Source organism: Cnephaeus nilssonii (assembly GCF_951640355.1).
Source record: "Cnephaeus nilssonii genome assembly, chromosome: 2".
In the NCBI taxonomy this organism is placed as follows: Eukaryota; Metazoa; Chordata; class Mammalia; order Chiroptera; family Vespertilionidae; genus Cnephaeus; species Cnephaeus nilssonii.
This window is the reverse complement of record NC_137073.1, coordinates 74,859,133-74,876,195: the sequence shown is the minus strand read 5'-3', so window position 1 is coordinate 74,876,195 and position 17,063 is coordinate 74,859,133. Positions and strand designations below refer to the sequence as shown.

General features: G+C 42.7%; 1 protein-coding gene across 1 annotated transcript in view; it reads left to right on the top strand.

Annotated features, from left to right (window-relative positions):
* SV2C (synaptic vesicle glycoprotein 2C) overlaps positions 1-17,063 on the top strand; it is a 160,097-nt gene that overhangs the window by 62,264 nt on the left and 80,770 nt on the right. Inside the window, exon 3 of the mRNA XM_079784755.1 lies at positions 5,140-5,320. Within this exon, the coding sequence (XP_079640881.1) occupies positions 5,140-5,320 (181 nt within the window). The remainder of the gene's footprint in view (positions 1-5,139; positions 5,321-17,063) is intronic.

The window sequence follows — 17,063 nt, the reverse complement described above, 5'->3', positions numbered from 1 at the left end:
TCCTGAGGAAGACAGGCCCTGGAGGCCTGAAGTTCCTGCTCGCCCTTTAGAAATCTCCAGCTTGCGTGGGGAGATCTTGCTTGTTCTGTGTCTTCGGAATTCCAATATTCCATGGCCTGCATTTCCTCCTCTCAAACATGTGATGGCGAACCTATGACACGTGTAGCCATTTCTGATGACACGTGGCCACTGAGGTGGCCGCGTGCCGAGGATGAAACATTTGCTGCTCCTGAGGATGAAACATTTGCGAAATAATGTTTTTTCCTCAAAGTGACACACTACCCGAGTTACGCTCAGTTTTTTGGCGAAGTTTGACACACCAAGCTCAAAAGGTTGCCCATCACTGGTTTAGACGAATACAAACTTTAAGTAAAAAAAAAAAAAAAAAAGTATTGGCGAGGCTAAGTGTTTCCCTGGAAAGCGCAGCAGTCTAAAAGGGCTTTCAGATTCTAAGAGCCCAGCAAGGGTGCACCCAGATGGTGTGGGGATCTTGTTCTAACGCACAGTCTGTGCCTGTAGGCCCCAGTGGAGCCGTACAGGCTGCATTCCTAGCGAGTTCCCCCAGGGAGCTCCTGCTGCTGGTCCGGGGCTTAAAGTCTGAGGAGCAAGGATCTAGACCTCATTTCAAATACTGACTTCTCCCGGCCTCAGTTTCCTGCCTGTAAAACAAGGGACTTGGAACTAAAATGCCCTTTAATTCTGACCACCGGCAGCAGCAGCAGCATGAGTAGAGAACTGACAAGGCTGGTCCCTGTCGAGAGCAGGTGTCTGCTCTGAGTTTTCAAGGACTCCCCATTCAGCACCGTGAAAGCAACGGGGAAATGGGAAAACAAGGCAGGAAGGACACACAGTTTTTGTGCTGATGGTCCCAGGGTTTCCAGTTTTAGTCACATGGTGCCTTTGCTAACATTGAAAAGTCTGGCTTTAATTAGATCATAGGATCAACAAATAAGACCTTCTAATGGTTTCATTTGTTTTAAATAAGCTACTATGTAGGCTTAATTTTCTCCACGGCATGCCCAATGGAACAGTCTAATTACCGGGTAATAACCCAACGTAGGCACACAAGGTTATTGCCTTAGAATCTGAAACCCTTTTTTAACCAGAGTAGAAGTGAAGATACAGCTAAATACTACTCCCCCCCCCCCCCCCCAAACCTCTCAGTAGTGGAGGAATTTAATTCCATCTCAAAATCTTTCTTATCCTTCAGGATTCTCTCAGATGTTCCCTCCTCAGTGAAACTTTCCCAGAGACCACAGTCAGAATCAGTAGCCACCTCCTGTCCCTCGGGTCCCAGTTATGCCCCCATCAAACCACACACCTCACGGTTGGTTTCATTCAGCTATGTGCCTATTGTCTCCCTCACTGACTTACGAGCCCTTTACGCCATCTTTTTAAAAATATATATATTTTATTGATTTTTTACAGAGGAAGGGCAAGGGATAGAGAGTTAGAAACATCGATGAGAGAGAAACATTAATCAGCTGCCTCTTGCACCCGCAACCAAGGTACATGCCCTTGATCGGAATCGAACCTGGGACCCTTGAGTCCGCAGGCCGATGTTCTATCCACTGAGCCAAACCAGTTAGGGCCCTTTACGCCATCTTGATGGTGTAGAGACTTGGAGCCCAGGTACCTGAGTGAACTCTTCGGCACTGTTCTGTCTTGGTCATTTGTCCTCAGGAGGCCATGGAAAGTTCTGGCCCGGATGCCCCTCTCTGTAGTGGCTATGATCAGACGGGGTTGTCGGAGGGTTGTGTGAAATGATGGGTGTGACACTGACGCCCTCCTCTCCTGAGTAGGTGTCTGATGAATATTTGCTGTTTTACCTTCTCTAAGGTCAGGGAGCATGACTTATAATCCTTACATTCTCCCACTTCAGGAAAAGTCATGTAGAGTGGGTGCTTAACACATTCTTTAAAGTTGAATTTAATATCCTGTCATTTAAGGAGAGGGAGTGTATTTGTTTTAGGCGTAGTCATAATGCGAGATGGGAGCAGAACTGTTTGGTTTTCCCTAATAGCTGGTAGTGATTGCGTTTCTGAAATATATGAAATGTATTTTGAAATAGTTATTAAAATTCTGACAGAGATTTATTTCTGCTTTGCTTAGTTGAGAAATCCTGAACACAAGTGGAAAAAAGATAAACACTATTCAGGAAAAAAAAGGTATTAACAGGCAGTTCTTATAGGATATCCATTTTTATATATTTGTATGTATAAAACTTCTGGAAGAGTTAGAAAAAATTGATAATAGTAACCTTTGGGAAAAGGGTCAAGGGTGGAGGAGATGGAAAGTTTTATTTTCATTTTATACATTTCGATATGGTTTGAATTTTTGGTCACGTAGGCATATTTGTTTGTTTAAATATATGTTAATAGGGGTATCTGGGGGAATTGAAGGATGGGCCATTTTAATTTTACTCTTTTATATATTAAAACCCCTAATACATTTTAAAGTTTTATTTTTAAATGGCTTAAGTACCAACTGCTAATGAGAAACGAGGGTTTTCTGCCCCTACCAAGTCCCTAAGCGTCTCCATCACAGAAGTCCAGACCTTGACTACCTCTGAGCTTTCGGAAGCTCCTGGGATGGGCTGTATCCTCACACTACCGCTGGGTGGGGGAGAACTAGCACCTAGTTATGAGCCTTAACGTACTGGAATCATCGCTTCATAAAGCCATGCTCTGGCTTAGTGAATACGAGGCTAAGCGACTGCCTGGAATAAGGGGGATGACAGGATGTGGAGACCAGTCCGGCAGGAGTATCTTCCCTCCCCCACCCGAAAAGCAGAGGAGTTGCCTTCCTGGACCAAAGCATAGAAACCAATACATTTTACCAACAGATTGGATTTTCATTTTTCCTCTGGCTGTTTTCAGCATTGACCCCTGACTCCCACCAGGGTTGGGAATGTGCCCCTTTGAAGTGTCTTAGAAGGAGTAGTGCACCCCTTGTCCTTTTGAGGGTAGAATGAAGCAGCATTTCCCCCTAGATCCTGTCAATCATTTTCTGTTACCCCGACTTAGCTAACTCTACAGGTGATGCCCAGGGAGAAGGCACCTCAGACACGCTGAGGTACTGCTTTCAATTCTAGGTGGTACCACCCACCACACAGGGGCCTGGACAAACTGGGATGTTTTCACAGGAGGCCAGCCAGGGTGTTGGAGGAATCACGACCACGCTGTACAGTGAACTGCCAACGGACTGGAATGTAGTCACCACTCGCTTTTCTGTGGTCAAATCATTAACTTCTCTGTACCTCAGGCTCCTCCCCAGTGAACTGGGCTTCCATAGTATTAACCTTCAAGTGTTGTCATGAGAGTAAATGAGTTCATTCACATAAGCACTTAGAACTGGTTCAGCAAGTGCTAGTGATCATTGTTTTTGTTGTTGTTCCTGGGGCTGGAGCTCAAGAAAGACTCCCAAGTACTCAGATTGCAGGAGCCACGGGCCACTCCTGACCTGTGGGAGCTCACATTCTGATTCGTAGGCATTTTTAAAGACACAGATGTTATTATGAACAAGTTTAGCTACTGATTATTCTTCTGAGAATAAACAGAAGAGCAAACTTGATCCCCTTATAAACAAGAGCTGTTGCATATGCATTTCCCTGGGTGGATCTGTCTGCTTTTGGAATTCCTTTGCATTGTCTCCTGGACATGCATTGGGGCCCATGGTATGTGTAGTCTCTTTATTGAAAAGGATGATCTGTGTATGGTGAGCCCCATAGCTCAGAGACCAATATACCATCCCACCCAGGCAAGGCTGACCAGCACCCCAGTATAAATGAAAGCAGCTTTGTTTTGCCTTATTCTGCAGTTGCTCCAGCACTGGCCATTCATTCACTGTAGCTGTCTGTACTTGGCCGTCTGCAAAGCAGCACCCACATGTCATTGATGTGAGGGTCACCAGACTGTCAGGTGCTCTCTTTCTGGGTCTTATCTTGATCCATTAACAGTGTGGTAAGGAAATGAATTCAGGACGAATGTTAAAGTGGGCTATTTCCCCAATGAATCCAAAGCAATACATCAGCCAATGGTTTGTGTGTGTGTGTGTTTTTAAGCTTATACTTAGATGCTGCTGAGTATCTTGAATGTGCCTTTGAAAAGGGGCTGTTCAAATGGTGCTTTGGTGAAGCAAGGCAAAAGGCAGAAATAAATGAAAGGTGTGTTCGCAGCTTTTTAAACACCATGTTCAGATATAACGAACTTCATGGTTAACTATGCCATTTCCCCCGGACACTGCACAGCCTTTTGGAGACCTCCCTGAAGTAACATTTGCCACACCTAATGTCATTTAATCCTGAGAAAGAATCTGGACAGGGCTTACGGGGCCTGGTCTTTAGAAGAAGCAAGTGAATTAGAAAATTCAAGTGTATACTCACCCTGACGCAAAAGGGACATCTATCTAGCTCTTGATTTTCCATTTGCTGTCCTCATGGAAGCGAAGCCAACTGCGATGAGTTGCACAATTTCCAAAGTGCTAACAGCGATTTCCCTTCTCCCTGCACTCCAAGAAACAGTTTTCTCTTATGCACGGAGTGTGAGACTATTTTCAGATTAAATCTTGTACTATCTGAACTCACCTTCCCCAGCTTTCTTTCCTTCCCAAGGAAGAGCCAGGGCTTTCAGAAGGGCCTAGAGAGAAAGCACCCATGGGATCCTCTAAAGGGTTCCTAAGGATCTGACCTTGGCCCAGGTCATGTGCTACAGGCAGAGACTGGAAGCAGACTGGGAATCCACTCTGATGGGAGCCCCTGACTCGGCCCCTCCTCGTGGCCTTGTCATGGAGGTACGTCAGGCATTCGGAGCAAAGGTGATGTAACTGTGAGTCAGATTCTAGACTTGTTCTGTGTGGAGACTCCTTAGGCCTGCCCGCTCTGTACCCATCCCCACGAGACTGGTGAGAATGTGACTGTTTTCTTTTTGCCCTTGCCATTGGTCATGGCAGCCAAAGGTAGCCCACAAGAGCTTACTTCCCAACTCGAAGGCTGATTTGTGTGTCCTAAAGGTTATATTTTTAAAGGAAGCTTTTGCCGTGGAAAATGCTGGACTGTATTTTGCTCCCTGTTCATTTGCTGTTACATGTGTCCTTTACTCTCAAGCGCTGACGTGTTTCTTTGTTCTCTGTGTGTTGCAGGCAGCATCGTCTACCTCGGGATGATGGTGGGGGCGTTCTTCTGGGGAGGACTGGCAGACAAAGTGGGAAGGAAACAGTCTCTTCTGATTTGCATGTCTGTCAACGGAACCTTTGCCTTCCTTTCTTCGTTTGTCCAAGGTTATGGCTTCTTCCTCTTCTGTCGCTTACTTTCCGGATTCGGGTAAGTTTTTCTCCTTCATATTTTATAGTAAAGTGTTTATTCTTCATAATTATACGTGTTCTCTACTCTAGAGGACCTCGTTACCAAGAAATTATCCCTTAACACATCTCCTTCCCTATCTTCGTGTCAGCCTTATGGGCCATAATGCTGGTTCTTAGAAATACAATTACCAGCATTTACAGCCAGAAGAGAAGGGAACACATGTCTATGTTCTCATGGCTGATTCTTTTAGTATTTTACTTCTAGGAAATGGGGATTGTTTTAAATGGAAAGCTGTTTCCATGGCAGAGCACATTCATAAATGCATTTTTCTTCTGAAAATTTAATTCAAGCAAGAAATAGCTCTGGCCATATATTATGGATAATTAAAAGTTTGAACCATTCAGGCACTCTCTTAAATCCAGGGTGAGAGTGTTTCCAGTAAATGTTGTTTTATCGATCTATGATAACAGCATATTTAACTAGGTAGGAAGCCTGCTTCCTGAGATGGAATAGGTTGTGTGTGTTTTTTTTAAAGTTCTTGACTTTCTGTTGAACTAACGGAAGTTGTGCTGTTAGCCAAGTGCAATGGCATAGTGTAGCCAATGGTGTAGTCATTTTCGTTAAAGAGCGTGAAGCACTTACTACTACTACGTCAGTCCAAGCTTCGGAACCCAGAAGCTCAATTAGGAGAGTCCAAGGAACTCTGCTTGGATAAGGAAAAAAAAATAGTAGAAATAAAAAATTTCTGACTTGTGCTTGAGCACTTCATTTTCATTAGAGACATTCTTTCTAAAGTGCATAGCATAAGATGAATCTATAGGAATCATATAAAATAAAAAATAAATGGAGAAAGGGAAGGAGACAGTGCTGGGTTATGAATTTGAGAAGCATATCAGTTGTGGTTGTTGATGATAAACGTACCCACAGAGCAAAACACTGTTTTGCCAGAAGAGAAGGTCAGAGGACTACAACATGCATTTTTATTAATTACATAGAGTAGTGCTTTAAAATCAGCTAAGATTAGTAGGAATATAAAGCATCAGAGAGAAAGCGCATAAGGGGGTTACTTCAAGAGCACAAAGTTTCCCCATGCAGACTAATGGGTCACTTTTATAGCTCATTCAAAATAATTTTAAATTTTTATATGAATTTCTCCTGTAAGATTTGTAGACATACTGAGATTGGTGTATTATCCACAAATTTTTCTAAACTTCTTTTTTAATCTCCTTACAGCCCCTCACGTGCTACCTTCTGCACACAATGGGCACTTTGCAAATATGAGAATAAATTGCACAAATTGCAGGAAATTTCATCAGAGTCAATACATTTCAGTACACCATTCGAGTAAACCTAGAGGGTTGGAAAGTTTGGGAAAGTATAAAAATATTTTCTCCTTGGAAGATAAATGATCAGAATCAATAATTGGCTTTGAAATGGTGGAGGAAAGGAGCTTTTCCTCAGTCTTTGATGTTCAAAGCTCTGTGTGAGACTGGCGTGCATACACCGCTGACGTGGGAAGGTAATTTGGCTCATGGATTCAAGGGCTGCAGCATTCCTAATTCTGCGTAACTTGAGATACCTGAGGAAGAGCAGGTGTTATTTGCAGCTGTCTTTTAAAGGACCTTCTCAAAATCCATGGGATAAGACATTCTTGCCACCGGGAAAGGCCAAGGTTTCCCTCTGCTTTCTATTACCTACATAATACCATTAGCCTGTCTGGAGAAGGCTAATGGCCTAAGTTCTGAAATTTCCAGTCCTTTCCATTTGCAGTCTTATCCAGGAAATTCCAACCATATCCACACACTCAAAAGTACCTGACTGTGGCCAAATTATTATGACAATATTAATTGCCAATCTGCTGTGATATGATCAGCCCAGTTGGCTGCAGGGAAGAGGGCCATTATGGTGGCTGCAAAATACTCAAAGTGAATGGACTGTCCAGAAGCTGATTCAAGGGCAGTACAGAGCAGAGACTACTTGGGTATATTCATGACATCATCTCTGCTGCAGATAAATCATCCTTCAGCAGCAGGATGACCTCTAAATAACATAATTCACCTGGCAAAGCACAGACAGTGTATTGCTAACTCAGCAAGCTTTCTAAATGGTGATGCCAGAGGCAAGTGCACCGTGCCTCCGCGAAGTTGGCACAGGACTAGAAGTCCAGTGGCCCAGGTCCATCCACCCTGCCCTTTACTGCGGGAAAGTCACTCAGGTTCTCCAGTCTGGTTCGTCTTTTGAAAAGCTAGTAGGAGGATCAAGTGAGATAATGTGTTAACAGTACACGGTAGAGGAGGAAGCGTGGGATAATGATTAGGAGCAGTCCCCTATGGCCGTTACTGTTCTCTCTTTGTTCTTGTCCCATTCCTCCAGCTAAGCTGCCTGTGCTCATTGCCTCCGAATGACAGCAGAGGGAGAGTAAAAAAAGAGGCCTCTTTCTGGCTTTGAAATTTCAAGTCTTGCTCATGAGGGAAACAGAAAGGAGGAACCATAGGCAAAAGACTTGGGAGAAACCAGGGCAAGTAAAATGGCGCCTTCCTGCTCCCCAGAATAGATGGGGATCCCCTAGGCTGGGGGCAGGGCTGAGAGGAGCCATGTGAGCTTACTCACCTGGGCCCACGTGACAAAACTCCCACAGTTTTGTGAGATCCAGCAACTAGGGGGACCTGAGAAACTAAGTTAAAGAAAATGAAGAAAGATAATGACCTTTCTTAGCTGAGTTTATGGGTCATGTTACCTACATGTAACATGAAAAGTTGATGACAGAGGACTTTTTCATAAGTTGTTTTATTTGTGTATAGTTGGCATATAGTATTATATTGGTTATATACAGGGGGGGCAAAAGTAAGTTTACAGTTGTTTGTATGGCAAATAACACAATAATTAATAAAAATGCAAGAATAAACTCCATATTTCATGTACTCTCAACTGTAAACCTACTTTTGCCCCACCTGTATTTCAGGTGTACAGTATAGTGACTCAACATTTTTATACCTTACATCGCGATCACCACACTAATTCTAATAGCTGAGTGACTTGAGTTACTAGTAATCATCTGTTACCACACACATTTATCATAATATTATTGACTGTATTTCCCTTTCCCTTTTCACCCATCCCCCCAACTTCTCTCTTCTGGTAGCCATCCCTTTGGTCTCTATTTCTATGAGTCTGTTTTTGTTTTGTTTTGTTTGTTCATTTGTTTTGTTTTATTTTTAGATAAGACATATAAGTGAAACTGTATAGTATTTGTCTTTCTCTGCCTTACTTATTTCACTTAGTGTAATAACCTCTAGATCATCCATGTTGTCACAAATGGCAAGATTTTTTCTTTTTTAATGCTGCATAATATTCCACTGTGTGTATACATATACATATATATACATATATATACATATACACACATACATATATACACATACACACATATGTATGTGTGTGTGTATATGTGTGTGTGTGTGTATATATATGTGTGTGTGTATATATGTATGTGTGTATGTGTGTGTGTGTATATATATGTATGTGTGTATATATGTGTGTGTATATATGTATGTGTGTGTGTGTATATATATATGTATGTGTGTGTGTGTGTGTGTGTGTGTGTGTGTATATATATATCCTATATAATAAAAGCCTAATATGATAAGTGTCCAGTCATCCAGTGACTGGTCAACTGTTCAACCAATCAAAGCATCATATGCTAATGATATGCTAAGGCCGTTCAACTGCTCGCTGTGACATGCACTGACCACCAGGGGGCAGACGCTCCGACCGGTAGGTTAGCTTGCTGCTGGGGTCCAGCCGATCGGACTGAGGGACCACATCCTGTGGTCCCTGTCTGGTCCTGATCATGCACCAGTGGGGTCCTTCGGCCTGGTCTGCTTCCTCTCACAATCCAGAAACCCTCGGGGGATGTAGGAGAGCTGGTTTCTGCCCTATCCCGCAGGTCACTCCCCTCAGGAGGGCACCAGATGCAGGGCTCACTGCTGGCAAGTGAGCGGCATGAGCCTCTCCCGATCAGGACTGATTGGGCACGAGCCGCGGCAGGCGCAGTGGGGCTGGGTTGAGTGGGAGCAGCAGGTAGGAGCTGCAGGCAGTGCTGGACTGTGGGTTTTGGCCCCGATCCTCACAGGCCACCCCAAGGGACCCCACCAGTGCACGAATTCATGCACCGGGCCTCTAGCATATGTATAATATCTTCTTTATCAATTCATCTGTTGATGGACACCCAAGTTTTTCTCAGTAGCTCTAGAGTTCATCAGGACACCCTGTCTCTGAATTGCTGGGTAGTCTCAGCCAAGTCTCTTTTTTTCTCCAATTCTACTCCAGTTCACCTCAAAAAACACTTTAGCACCTGCTCTACCCCTGAAACCATGCTATGTCTTTCATGGATGTAGGTGAGCCCAGACCCCAAGAAAGACCCTGGGAGTTCTCTTTTGTCTTATTGGTAGCACTTATTGATGCCTTAAAATATTTGCTTTTTATGTGTTTATTTTCATCTTCCCTCAGCATGTGAATTCCAAGAGGGTTGGGATTGACAAGACAAGTGTGTCTGCTCTTTACTGCTTAGTTGCCCAACGTGGGCGTGGTTACTATAACGGATGGAGTCAAAGCAGCAGACTGCACAGACCTATATGGAGGGTGCACCTAGAAGTGAAATAGATACTAATTCTTACTTCATCTGTATAAGCAGAAGAGTTCTAGTCAAGTGAACAAAAATTTAACTTGGATAATAAAAACAGAGTTCAATTACAAGACTTGATCCAGTTTATAGATGAAGAACCCCTTGAATGAAGGATCCTGGGTCCCCTTGAAGAAGGATCCTGGTATATTACTGAAAATTTATACTGTTAATCTTTCCCTCAGCCTTCCTCAGGATACCTACAGCCTTTTACCAGGGTAATTGTGCATGAGGGAAAAGAAAATAATCAGACTTTTCAGGAATTATTACTGGGCACTGGCTCTGAACTGACACTTACTCCAGGAGACCTAAACTGTTACTGTGGCCCGGCCAGTGTGGCTCAGTGGTTGAGCATTGACCTATGAACCAGGAGGTCACAGCTCAATTCCCAGTCAGGGCATATGCCCAGGTTCCAGGTTCAATCCCCAGTGTTGAGTATGCAGGAGGCAGCTGATCAATGATTCTTTCTCATCATTGATGTTTCTATCTCTCTCTCCCTCTCCCTTCCTCTCTGAAATAATAAAAATACAATTTTTTTTTAAATGTCAGGGTAAGGACTTATGGAAGACAGATAATCAATGGAGTTTTAGCTCAGGTTCATCTCAAAGTAGGCTCAGTGGGTCCCTGAATCCATCCTGTGGTTATTTCCCAGGTCCCATTCTATCACATCGGACAGAATCTTCACATTGGTACAGCACCTGCCTGCTGGTTCCATACACTGGGGATCTCAGAGGAGGGGGAGAATTTCCGGGCCACAGTCTAAACCATCCAGTAATGGGACCAGGAATCCCCTGGCTAGGACTTAAGTTGCAGTTAAGTTCTTTTGAACTAGCAACTCTGTGGACAAGTAAACTGTGCATCCTAAAATCCAAGGTTAAGCTGCCTTCATGTTGATTTTATTAAAAACACCGTAGGTTGCTCTATCTTACTTTATTGTTGAAACATCATTTGCAGCACTGGGTTATATTCCTGTTTCTGCATATAAAGGAGACTGGAAGGAGCTCATGTTTTAGCCTGATGACTATCTGGGCTTATGGTTCCATTGCCTCTAACTGTGCTTTCTGCTTAATTCACCACACCAAGTCATGAATATATTTTCTTAGTCACATAAATATGTCCAGCTGCCATATTCTGTGTGACTTTCAATATTTATTCAGTGCCAAGAATAAATTTCCTGCCAGGGACAACAGTGCTTTTGCGGGAATGAGGAATAAGGCATCACCAATTATTCAGCTGTCTCTCACTTTCCTAAGTGAATCTCACTCCAGGGAACAGACACTTCCTTCTCCTCTTTTGTTACAGAAAATTAGAAAGATGGAAAATGGAATTGACACCATTGATTCATTTTCATTTGCCCAGGATTAAATTATTTGCTTCCAGTCACTGTTAATTATGGGAATGATAATGCTTCAGATGCTGGCAATGTCCAGGTTGGGAGCTGCTCACTGAGGGCCTGGCGCTGCTGAGCATGAAGGTCAGGAGAAAAATATAAAAACAACAGGAAGTAAGAAGCAATTCCAATGTGTCTGTCTGTCATAAGTGAATGGATAGTCACTTCTCCCTCTGCGTAAGGAGCCTCACCAATGCGTACTTCATAGCTCTTGGCAATGGCCATCCACTAGCTAGCTACTATATTGTTATAATAACCAGAACGCCTTTGTTTTGTAGGAATGATCACCATTAACTGGAATTCTTCAAGGTGTTCTATATCTAGCGTCTCATTTTTGTCCACAACATTTTAAAATAATTAGAAATGCAAAAATAGTATGCATTTTTTAAAATATTTTTTGTTGTTGTTGATTTCAAAGAAGAAGGAATAGGGAGAGAGAGATTGAAACATCAATGATGAGAATCATTGATCTGCTGCCTCCTGCAAAACCCCTACTGGGGACCAAGCCCGCAACCCAGGCACGTGCCCTTGACCGGAATCGAACCTGGGACCCTTCAGTCCCCAGGCCAACGCTCTAACCACTGAGCCAAACCAGCCAGGGTGTGCCTTTTTTTTTTAATTAGAAAATTGAGGCACAGATAGATTGACTTCAAATGTTCAGTAGACCCCCACCCAGGTCTTCTGCATCTTAGTCTAATTCTAAGCTATAAGATTTCCCTTCAAAAGTAGTCTTTCTTTTAAGATATGTTTTACTTTCTTATCATATTGGAAAAATACAAACCCATTAACAATTTTTCAAAACTTTTACATAGTGCTTACCCTGTGAGAAATGCTGTATTACTTTTTAAATATTGCCTCATTTAAACCTAATGGTGACCCTAGGAGGAAGGTACTATTTATTCTACCAACTTTATAGATGAGAAAATTGAGGCACAGAGAGGTTAAGTAGCTGTCCAAGGTCACACAGTAAGTGGTGTCATCGTAGCTAGTGAGTCTGGCTCCAGAGCCATGTTCATAACCACCAGACTGTGCTTTCTGAAATTTAATGAGCAATGTCTCCAATTCCATAGGACACAATGCTTAATATATGATAGGCACTAAATAAATGTTTTTTAACAGACCAGTTCAGGAAGATTTCTGATTTTGAGAACCAAAATGGAAAGAACTCTCCCGATATGGAAGAAGAGGCAACAGACTAAACTAGCTTTAATCCAAAAATAGTCATAAACCTAAATTATAAACAGTGGGTCAGTGTTTCTTAGGCCTGTGTTGTCTGACAGGTCACATGTAGCAGCCAAGCACTTGAAATGTGACCAATCTGATATGCTATAAGTGCAAAATGCATAGCACTAAATTTTAGAAACTTAGCACATATAAAAGAACACAAAATATTTCATTAATTAATAATTTTACATTGATCACATGTCAAAATGATAATATTTGGATATATTGGGTTAAATGAATATGTGTAAAAATTAACTTCACCTGATTTTTGCTGTATTTTAATATATTTTCTAGAACATTAAAAAATATATGTGGTTCATGTGGTATTTCTATTGGAAAGCATTGTCTTAGACAATGAGTTTTATGAGAATTTCCAACATAAAGTCGATCTTTTGGACACACTTTATTTCCCTGTATACGCTTTAGTAAAGGTGCTGTTGATCTCAAGAGAGAAGTAACAGAGCAAAAGTTCTTTTAGACTCACAACCTGTAATTGTGAACAATTAGCCATATGCACTCTTTAGAATTGGCCCTGTGAGCTCCTTGAGAGCAGGAACTTGTGATCTTCAAGCCTGTACTCCCAGCAACTGGTGGTGTGCCTGGCTGAGTATGGCTGGGTTAGGGGGTGGATGGGGAGATGATAGATGGATGGGTAAATGGTGGGTGGGTGGGAGGGTGAGTCGAGGAAGGAATGAGTAGATATGTACAGGCTGGAAAAGTCTGCATATTTTTATCGTCATTTCTTACAGTTCATCATAATGATCATCTCTATTCATGACACTATCTAGGTGCTGTAGGAATGAATGCATTCTTCCAGCTCTCTCAATAGGAAGATTAATTTTTTTCCAGGCAGCATTAGAATCCTGACCTATGACCACACCTATTCCCCCAGTGGCACCCGGTCTGCTGTTGTTGACACATAGACTTCTGTAAGTTTGGGGGCTCAGGGCACCAATCTGATAGCAAACAAGGACTAGGGGTTGGATTGAAGCTACGTCTTCTTAGAAACACAATTGTGTCAATTTACATCTCAATATTTTTCAAGCAGTCATTTTCTACCAATTATTCTATTCATAGTTTCTATAATATTGAAAAATAGCAACTGCCCATATTAAAGACTATTATTCTGTAAACTGTGGCTTTGGAGATTGGAGGACGAAAGCTATCCAAACCACCCATCAGTTTAGCACTGCCAGTGTGCCTAGGACCGTGGTCGGCAAACTGCGGCTCGCGAGCCACATGCGGCTCTTAGGCCCCTTGAGTGTGGCTCTTCCACAAAATACCACGTGCGGGCGCGCACGTACAGTGCGATTGAAACTTCGTGGCCCATGCGCAGAAGTCGGTTTTCGGCTCTCAAAAGAAATTTCAATCGTTGTACTGTTGATATTTGGCTCTGTTGACTAATGAGTTTGCCGACGACTGGCCTAGGAGATTCCCACTATTGATGTGTTGAGTGGTTTGGTTACTATTAAGTGTTCTCCTGTTTCTATCTTGATTACTCGCAATAGCCACGTCAATATAGCAATCTCATTTTCTGTGCAAACCCAGCTCATTCAGAGCCCGTTAGATCTCTGTTCTTTCATCTCAGCCTCTGAACAGCCTCCTCTGTGATAGCCTATTTACTTTCATGAAGAAGGCGCTGAAAAGCCCATCTTCGGGGGCTGCTGCTTTTAACTGTTTATTTCTGTGTCCAACTTAAAACATAATTAATTGCTTCTGAATTGCTATGCAACTTGCCTGTGTCTTCCTTCCTCTTTTGTTGATTCTGAGTAAGGATTAAAAGGATGTTTTTCATGCAAATTATTGGTAACGGTGATTTCCGCATAGGCAACATCATTCACTATTCTTCTTATAAACCCAAAATACTGTCTCGAGAGCTCTTGGTGGACTTACCCTCAGTTTCACCTGTATGAACCTGTGACGTTACAACAGTTATTCCTCATTTATGTCCTCCCTTAACGCCCGTTTCCCCGAAACGGGAAGTGGAAGATTGAGGTAAGGGACTGTTTTGAAATCACATGGTGAAATAAGTGAGAATGAAATTATTCTGTTACAGGCTCCCTGGAGAATGAAAGCAGAGCAGAATTACTCAGTAGAATCCCTCCTCAGGACAGGAAGTCATCAGACATCCCATAATTTCTCCCCTAAGGTGTCACACTTCAAGCCATTTTAAGTGCAATTACTTTTATCTGCAGCCTCCCTCTTCCATTGCAGAAGCCCGAATTCCCACCCATCTCAATAGCCAGCATAAATCAGTGTGATGAGGGACAGGGACCAACAGTCCATCCCTAAGCTGCCACCTGAGCTGGAGGGTGTGGCTGTGAAGCGTACAGGCCTTAGGACACCCAGGCTTCCCCGTTTCTCCTCACGGTTTGTGCAGACAGTGCTATTGGTCGTTCTCCTTCCTCTGGCCAGGATAAATTGAGTGAACTTATGTGCCTCATTCTCCCAACAGAGGAGAAAGCCTGTCTGTAAGGCTGATACACCCTTTGCCTTACACAATATCCACTCCTGAATTTGTCTTAAATTACTGAGGAAAAGCAATGTTTCATGATATTCACCAGATGCCTAGAATTGAATCAAATACAGAACGTTTGAGGAACTTGTGTGTGTCTATGTGCATGCTCATGTGTAGAATGAGGTGGGAGAGGGCTCCCGACTCATTCTAGGAATGCTTTGTTTTTGTTTATTGATTTCAGAGAGGAAGGGAGAGGGGGAGAGAGAAAGAAACATCAGTGATGAGAGAGAATCATCGGTTGGCTGCCTCCTGCACGCCCCACACCGGGGATCGAGCATGTGCCCTGACCGGGGATCAAACTGTGGTTCATAGTAGACGCTCAACCACTGAACCACGCCAGCTGGGCAGGAATGTGTTTTAATACAGTTTTGTTTAGTTTCTTTAGTTCCTATAATTAAAGTTGTACAAACCTAAAATTAACATTATTAGGGAATAATCCCAATTCTGAAATGCCAGATATCAATGTTCTATTTCATTGTGTCAATTAAACTATTTGGAACCCACCTATATAGAATGCGGGTTTTCATTATTTTCTCTGTGCCTCCTATTGCCAAGGATAATTGAGAGTTGACCCTTTTGACAGCTAATAAAATAGTCTTAATATCCAATTCTGAGAAAAATTCCTTCATAAGCACCCTGATCTAATTGCTTCATCTTTGTAAACATAAATTATGTAAACGATGTATAAGCATTCTGATGGAAAATGGAATAGTAATAGTTAACATCACAGCACACTGTAATGTTTTTCTCGCCTAAAGGACATCACAGTAAGACAGGAGCAGTGTTTTCCCCAAAAGAGATGATCAGCCCACAATAAGAAATGTGAATGCTTGGGTTGTTTTATAGGTCTCTGAATCTGAAGGACTTTGCAAAGGATTTACATAGACTCCCTCCCTCATTTTCACTCATTCATCCACTGATATTGGAGTTCCTTGCTGTCTGTCTTACAAACATTGAGATACATCCATGCAAAAATAATCTCCTGAAAAAAGAGGCATTGAATCAAAACCAGCTGGATTGCTCATAGGCCCTTATAAGTTGGTATTCTCTTTTATGCAACATGATTTGTTTAAAACTAACAGGCGAGTCTACAGCCTTCCACTTGCTGTCTTAGTCACCCTGGAGTACATTGCCCTCCGTTCAGCACGGCCTGGCATATCTTGACATGCAATGGTGCCTTCACGAAGTGTGAGTTACTGCTCTTGCATATGAACTGTCCAGAATCCCGACGAAACATTAATTAGGATGTGAAAAGTCAATAAAAACTGGGACTCTTTTTATGCATTGAGAAGTGAGGCCACAGATTAGGGACCTAGGACCTTATGGTGCAGAAAAACGAATGCATCACATCGAGTGGAAAAAAAGAAGTAGCATCAAATGATTTAAGATATAGACATTTTATTTCCCATTAAAATTGTGTGTTGTCATGAAACCATTTTAACTCTGTTCAAAACTTTGTTGAATGTTTCAATTCAACTAGCTGTCCATGGTTTGAGGTCCTCAGCAAGCTGACAGAGGACTGTGTGCCTGACATGGTGAGGCACCGAGCCAGCTCTGACAGCGCCACTCACGCTTGTTTCTTGTTGGGGGTCTGGTTGATGGACTGGGGGCTGTCTGGCTACCCTGGTGTGATGGCACTAAATTGTGCTGCATCTGAAGTCATGTGGAATCATACTTCTAGAAATTTTAGTACAACTGCCACATTCATAGCTCAGGGAAACAGATATAGATGCTTTAAGTTAGTGATTTTTAAACCCTTTGAACAGCAACTCTCATTAAGAAACACATTGGGGCCCTGGCTAGTGTTCTTAGTGGTTAGAGAATACCAAAGGGCCCCAGGTTCAATTCCCGGTCAAGGGCACATATCTGGGTTGCCATTTGCTCCCTGCCCCTGGTTGGGTTGCATGCGGAAAGCAACCAATCAATGTGTCTCTCTCATGTCAATGTT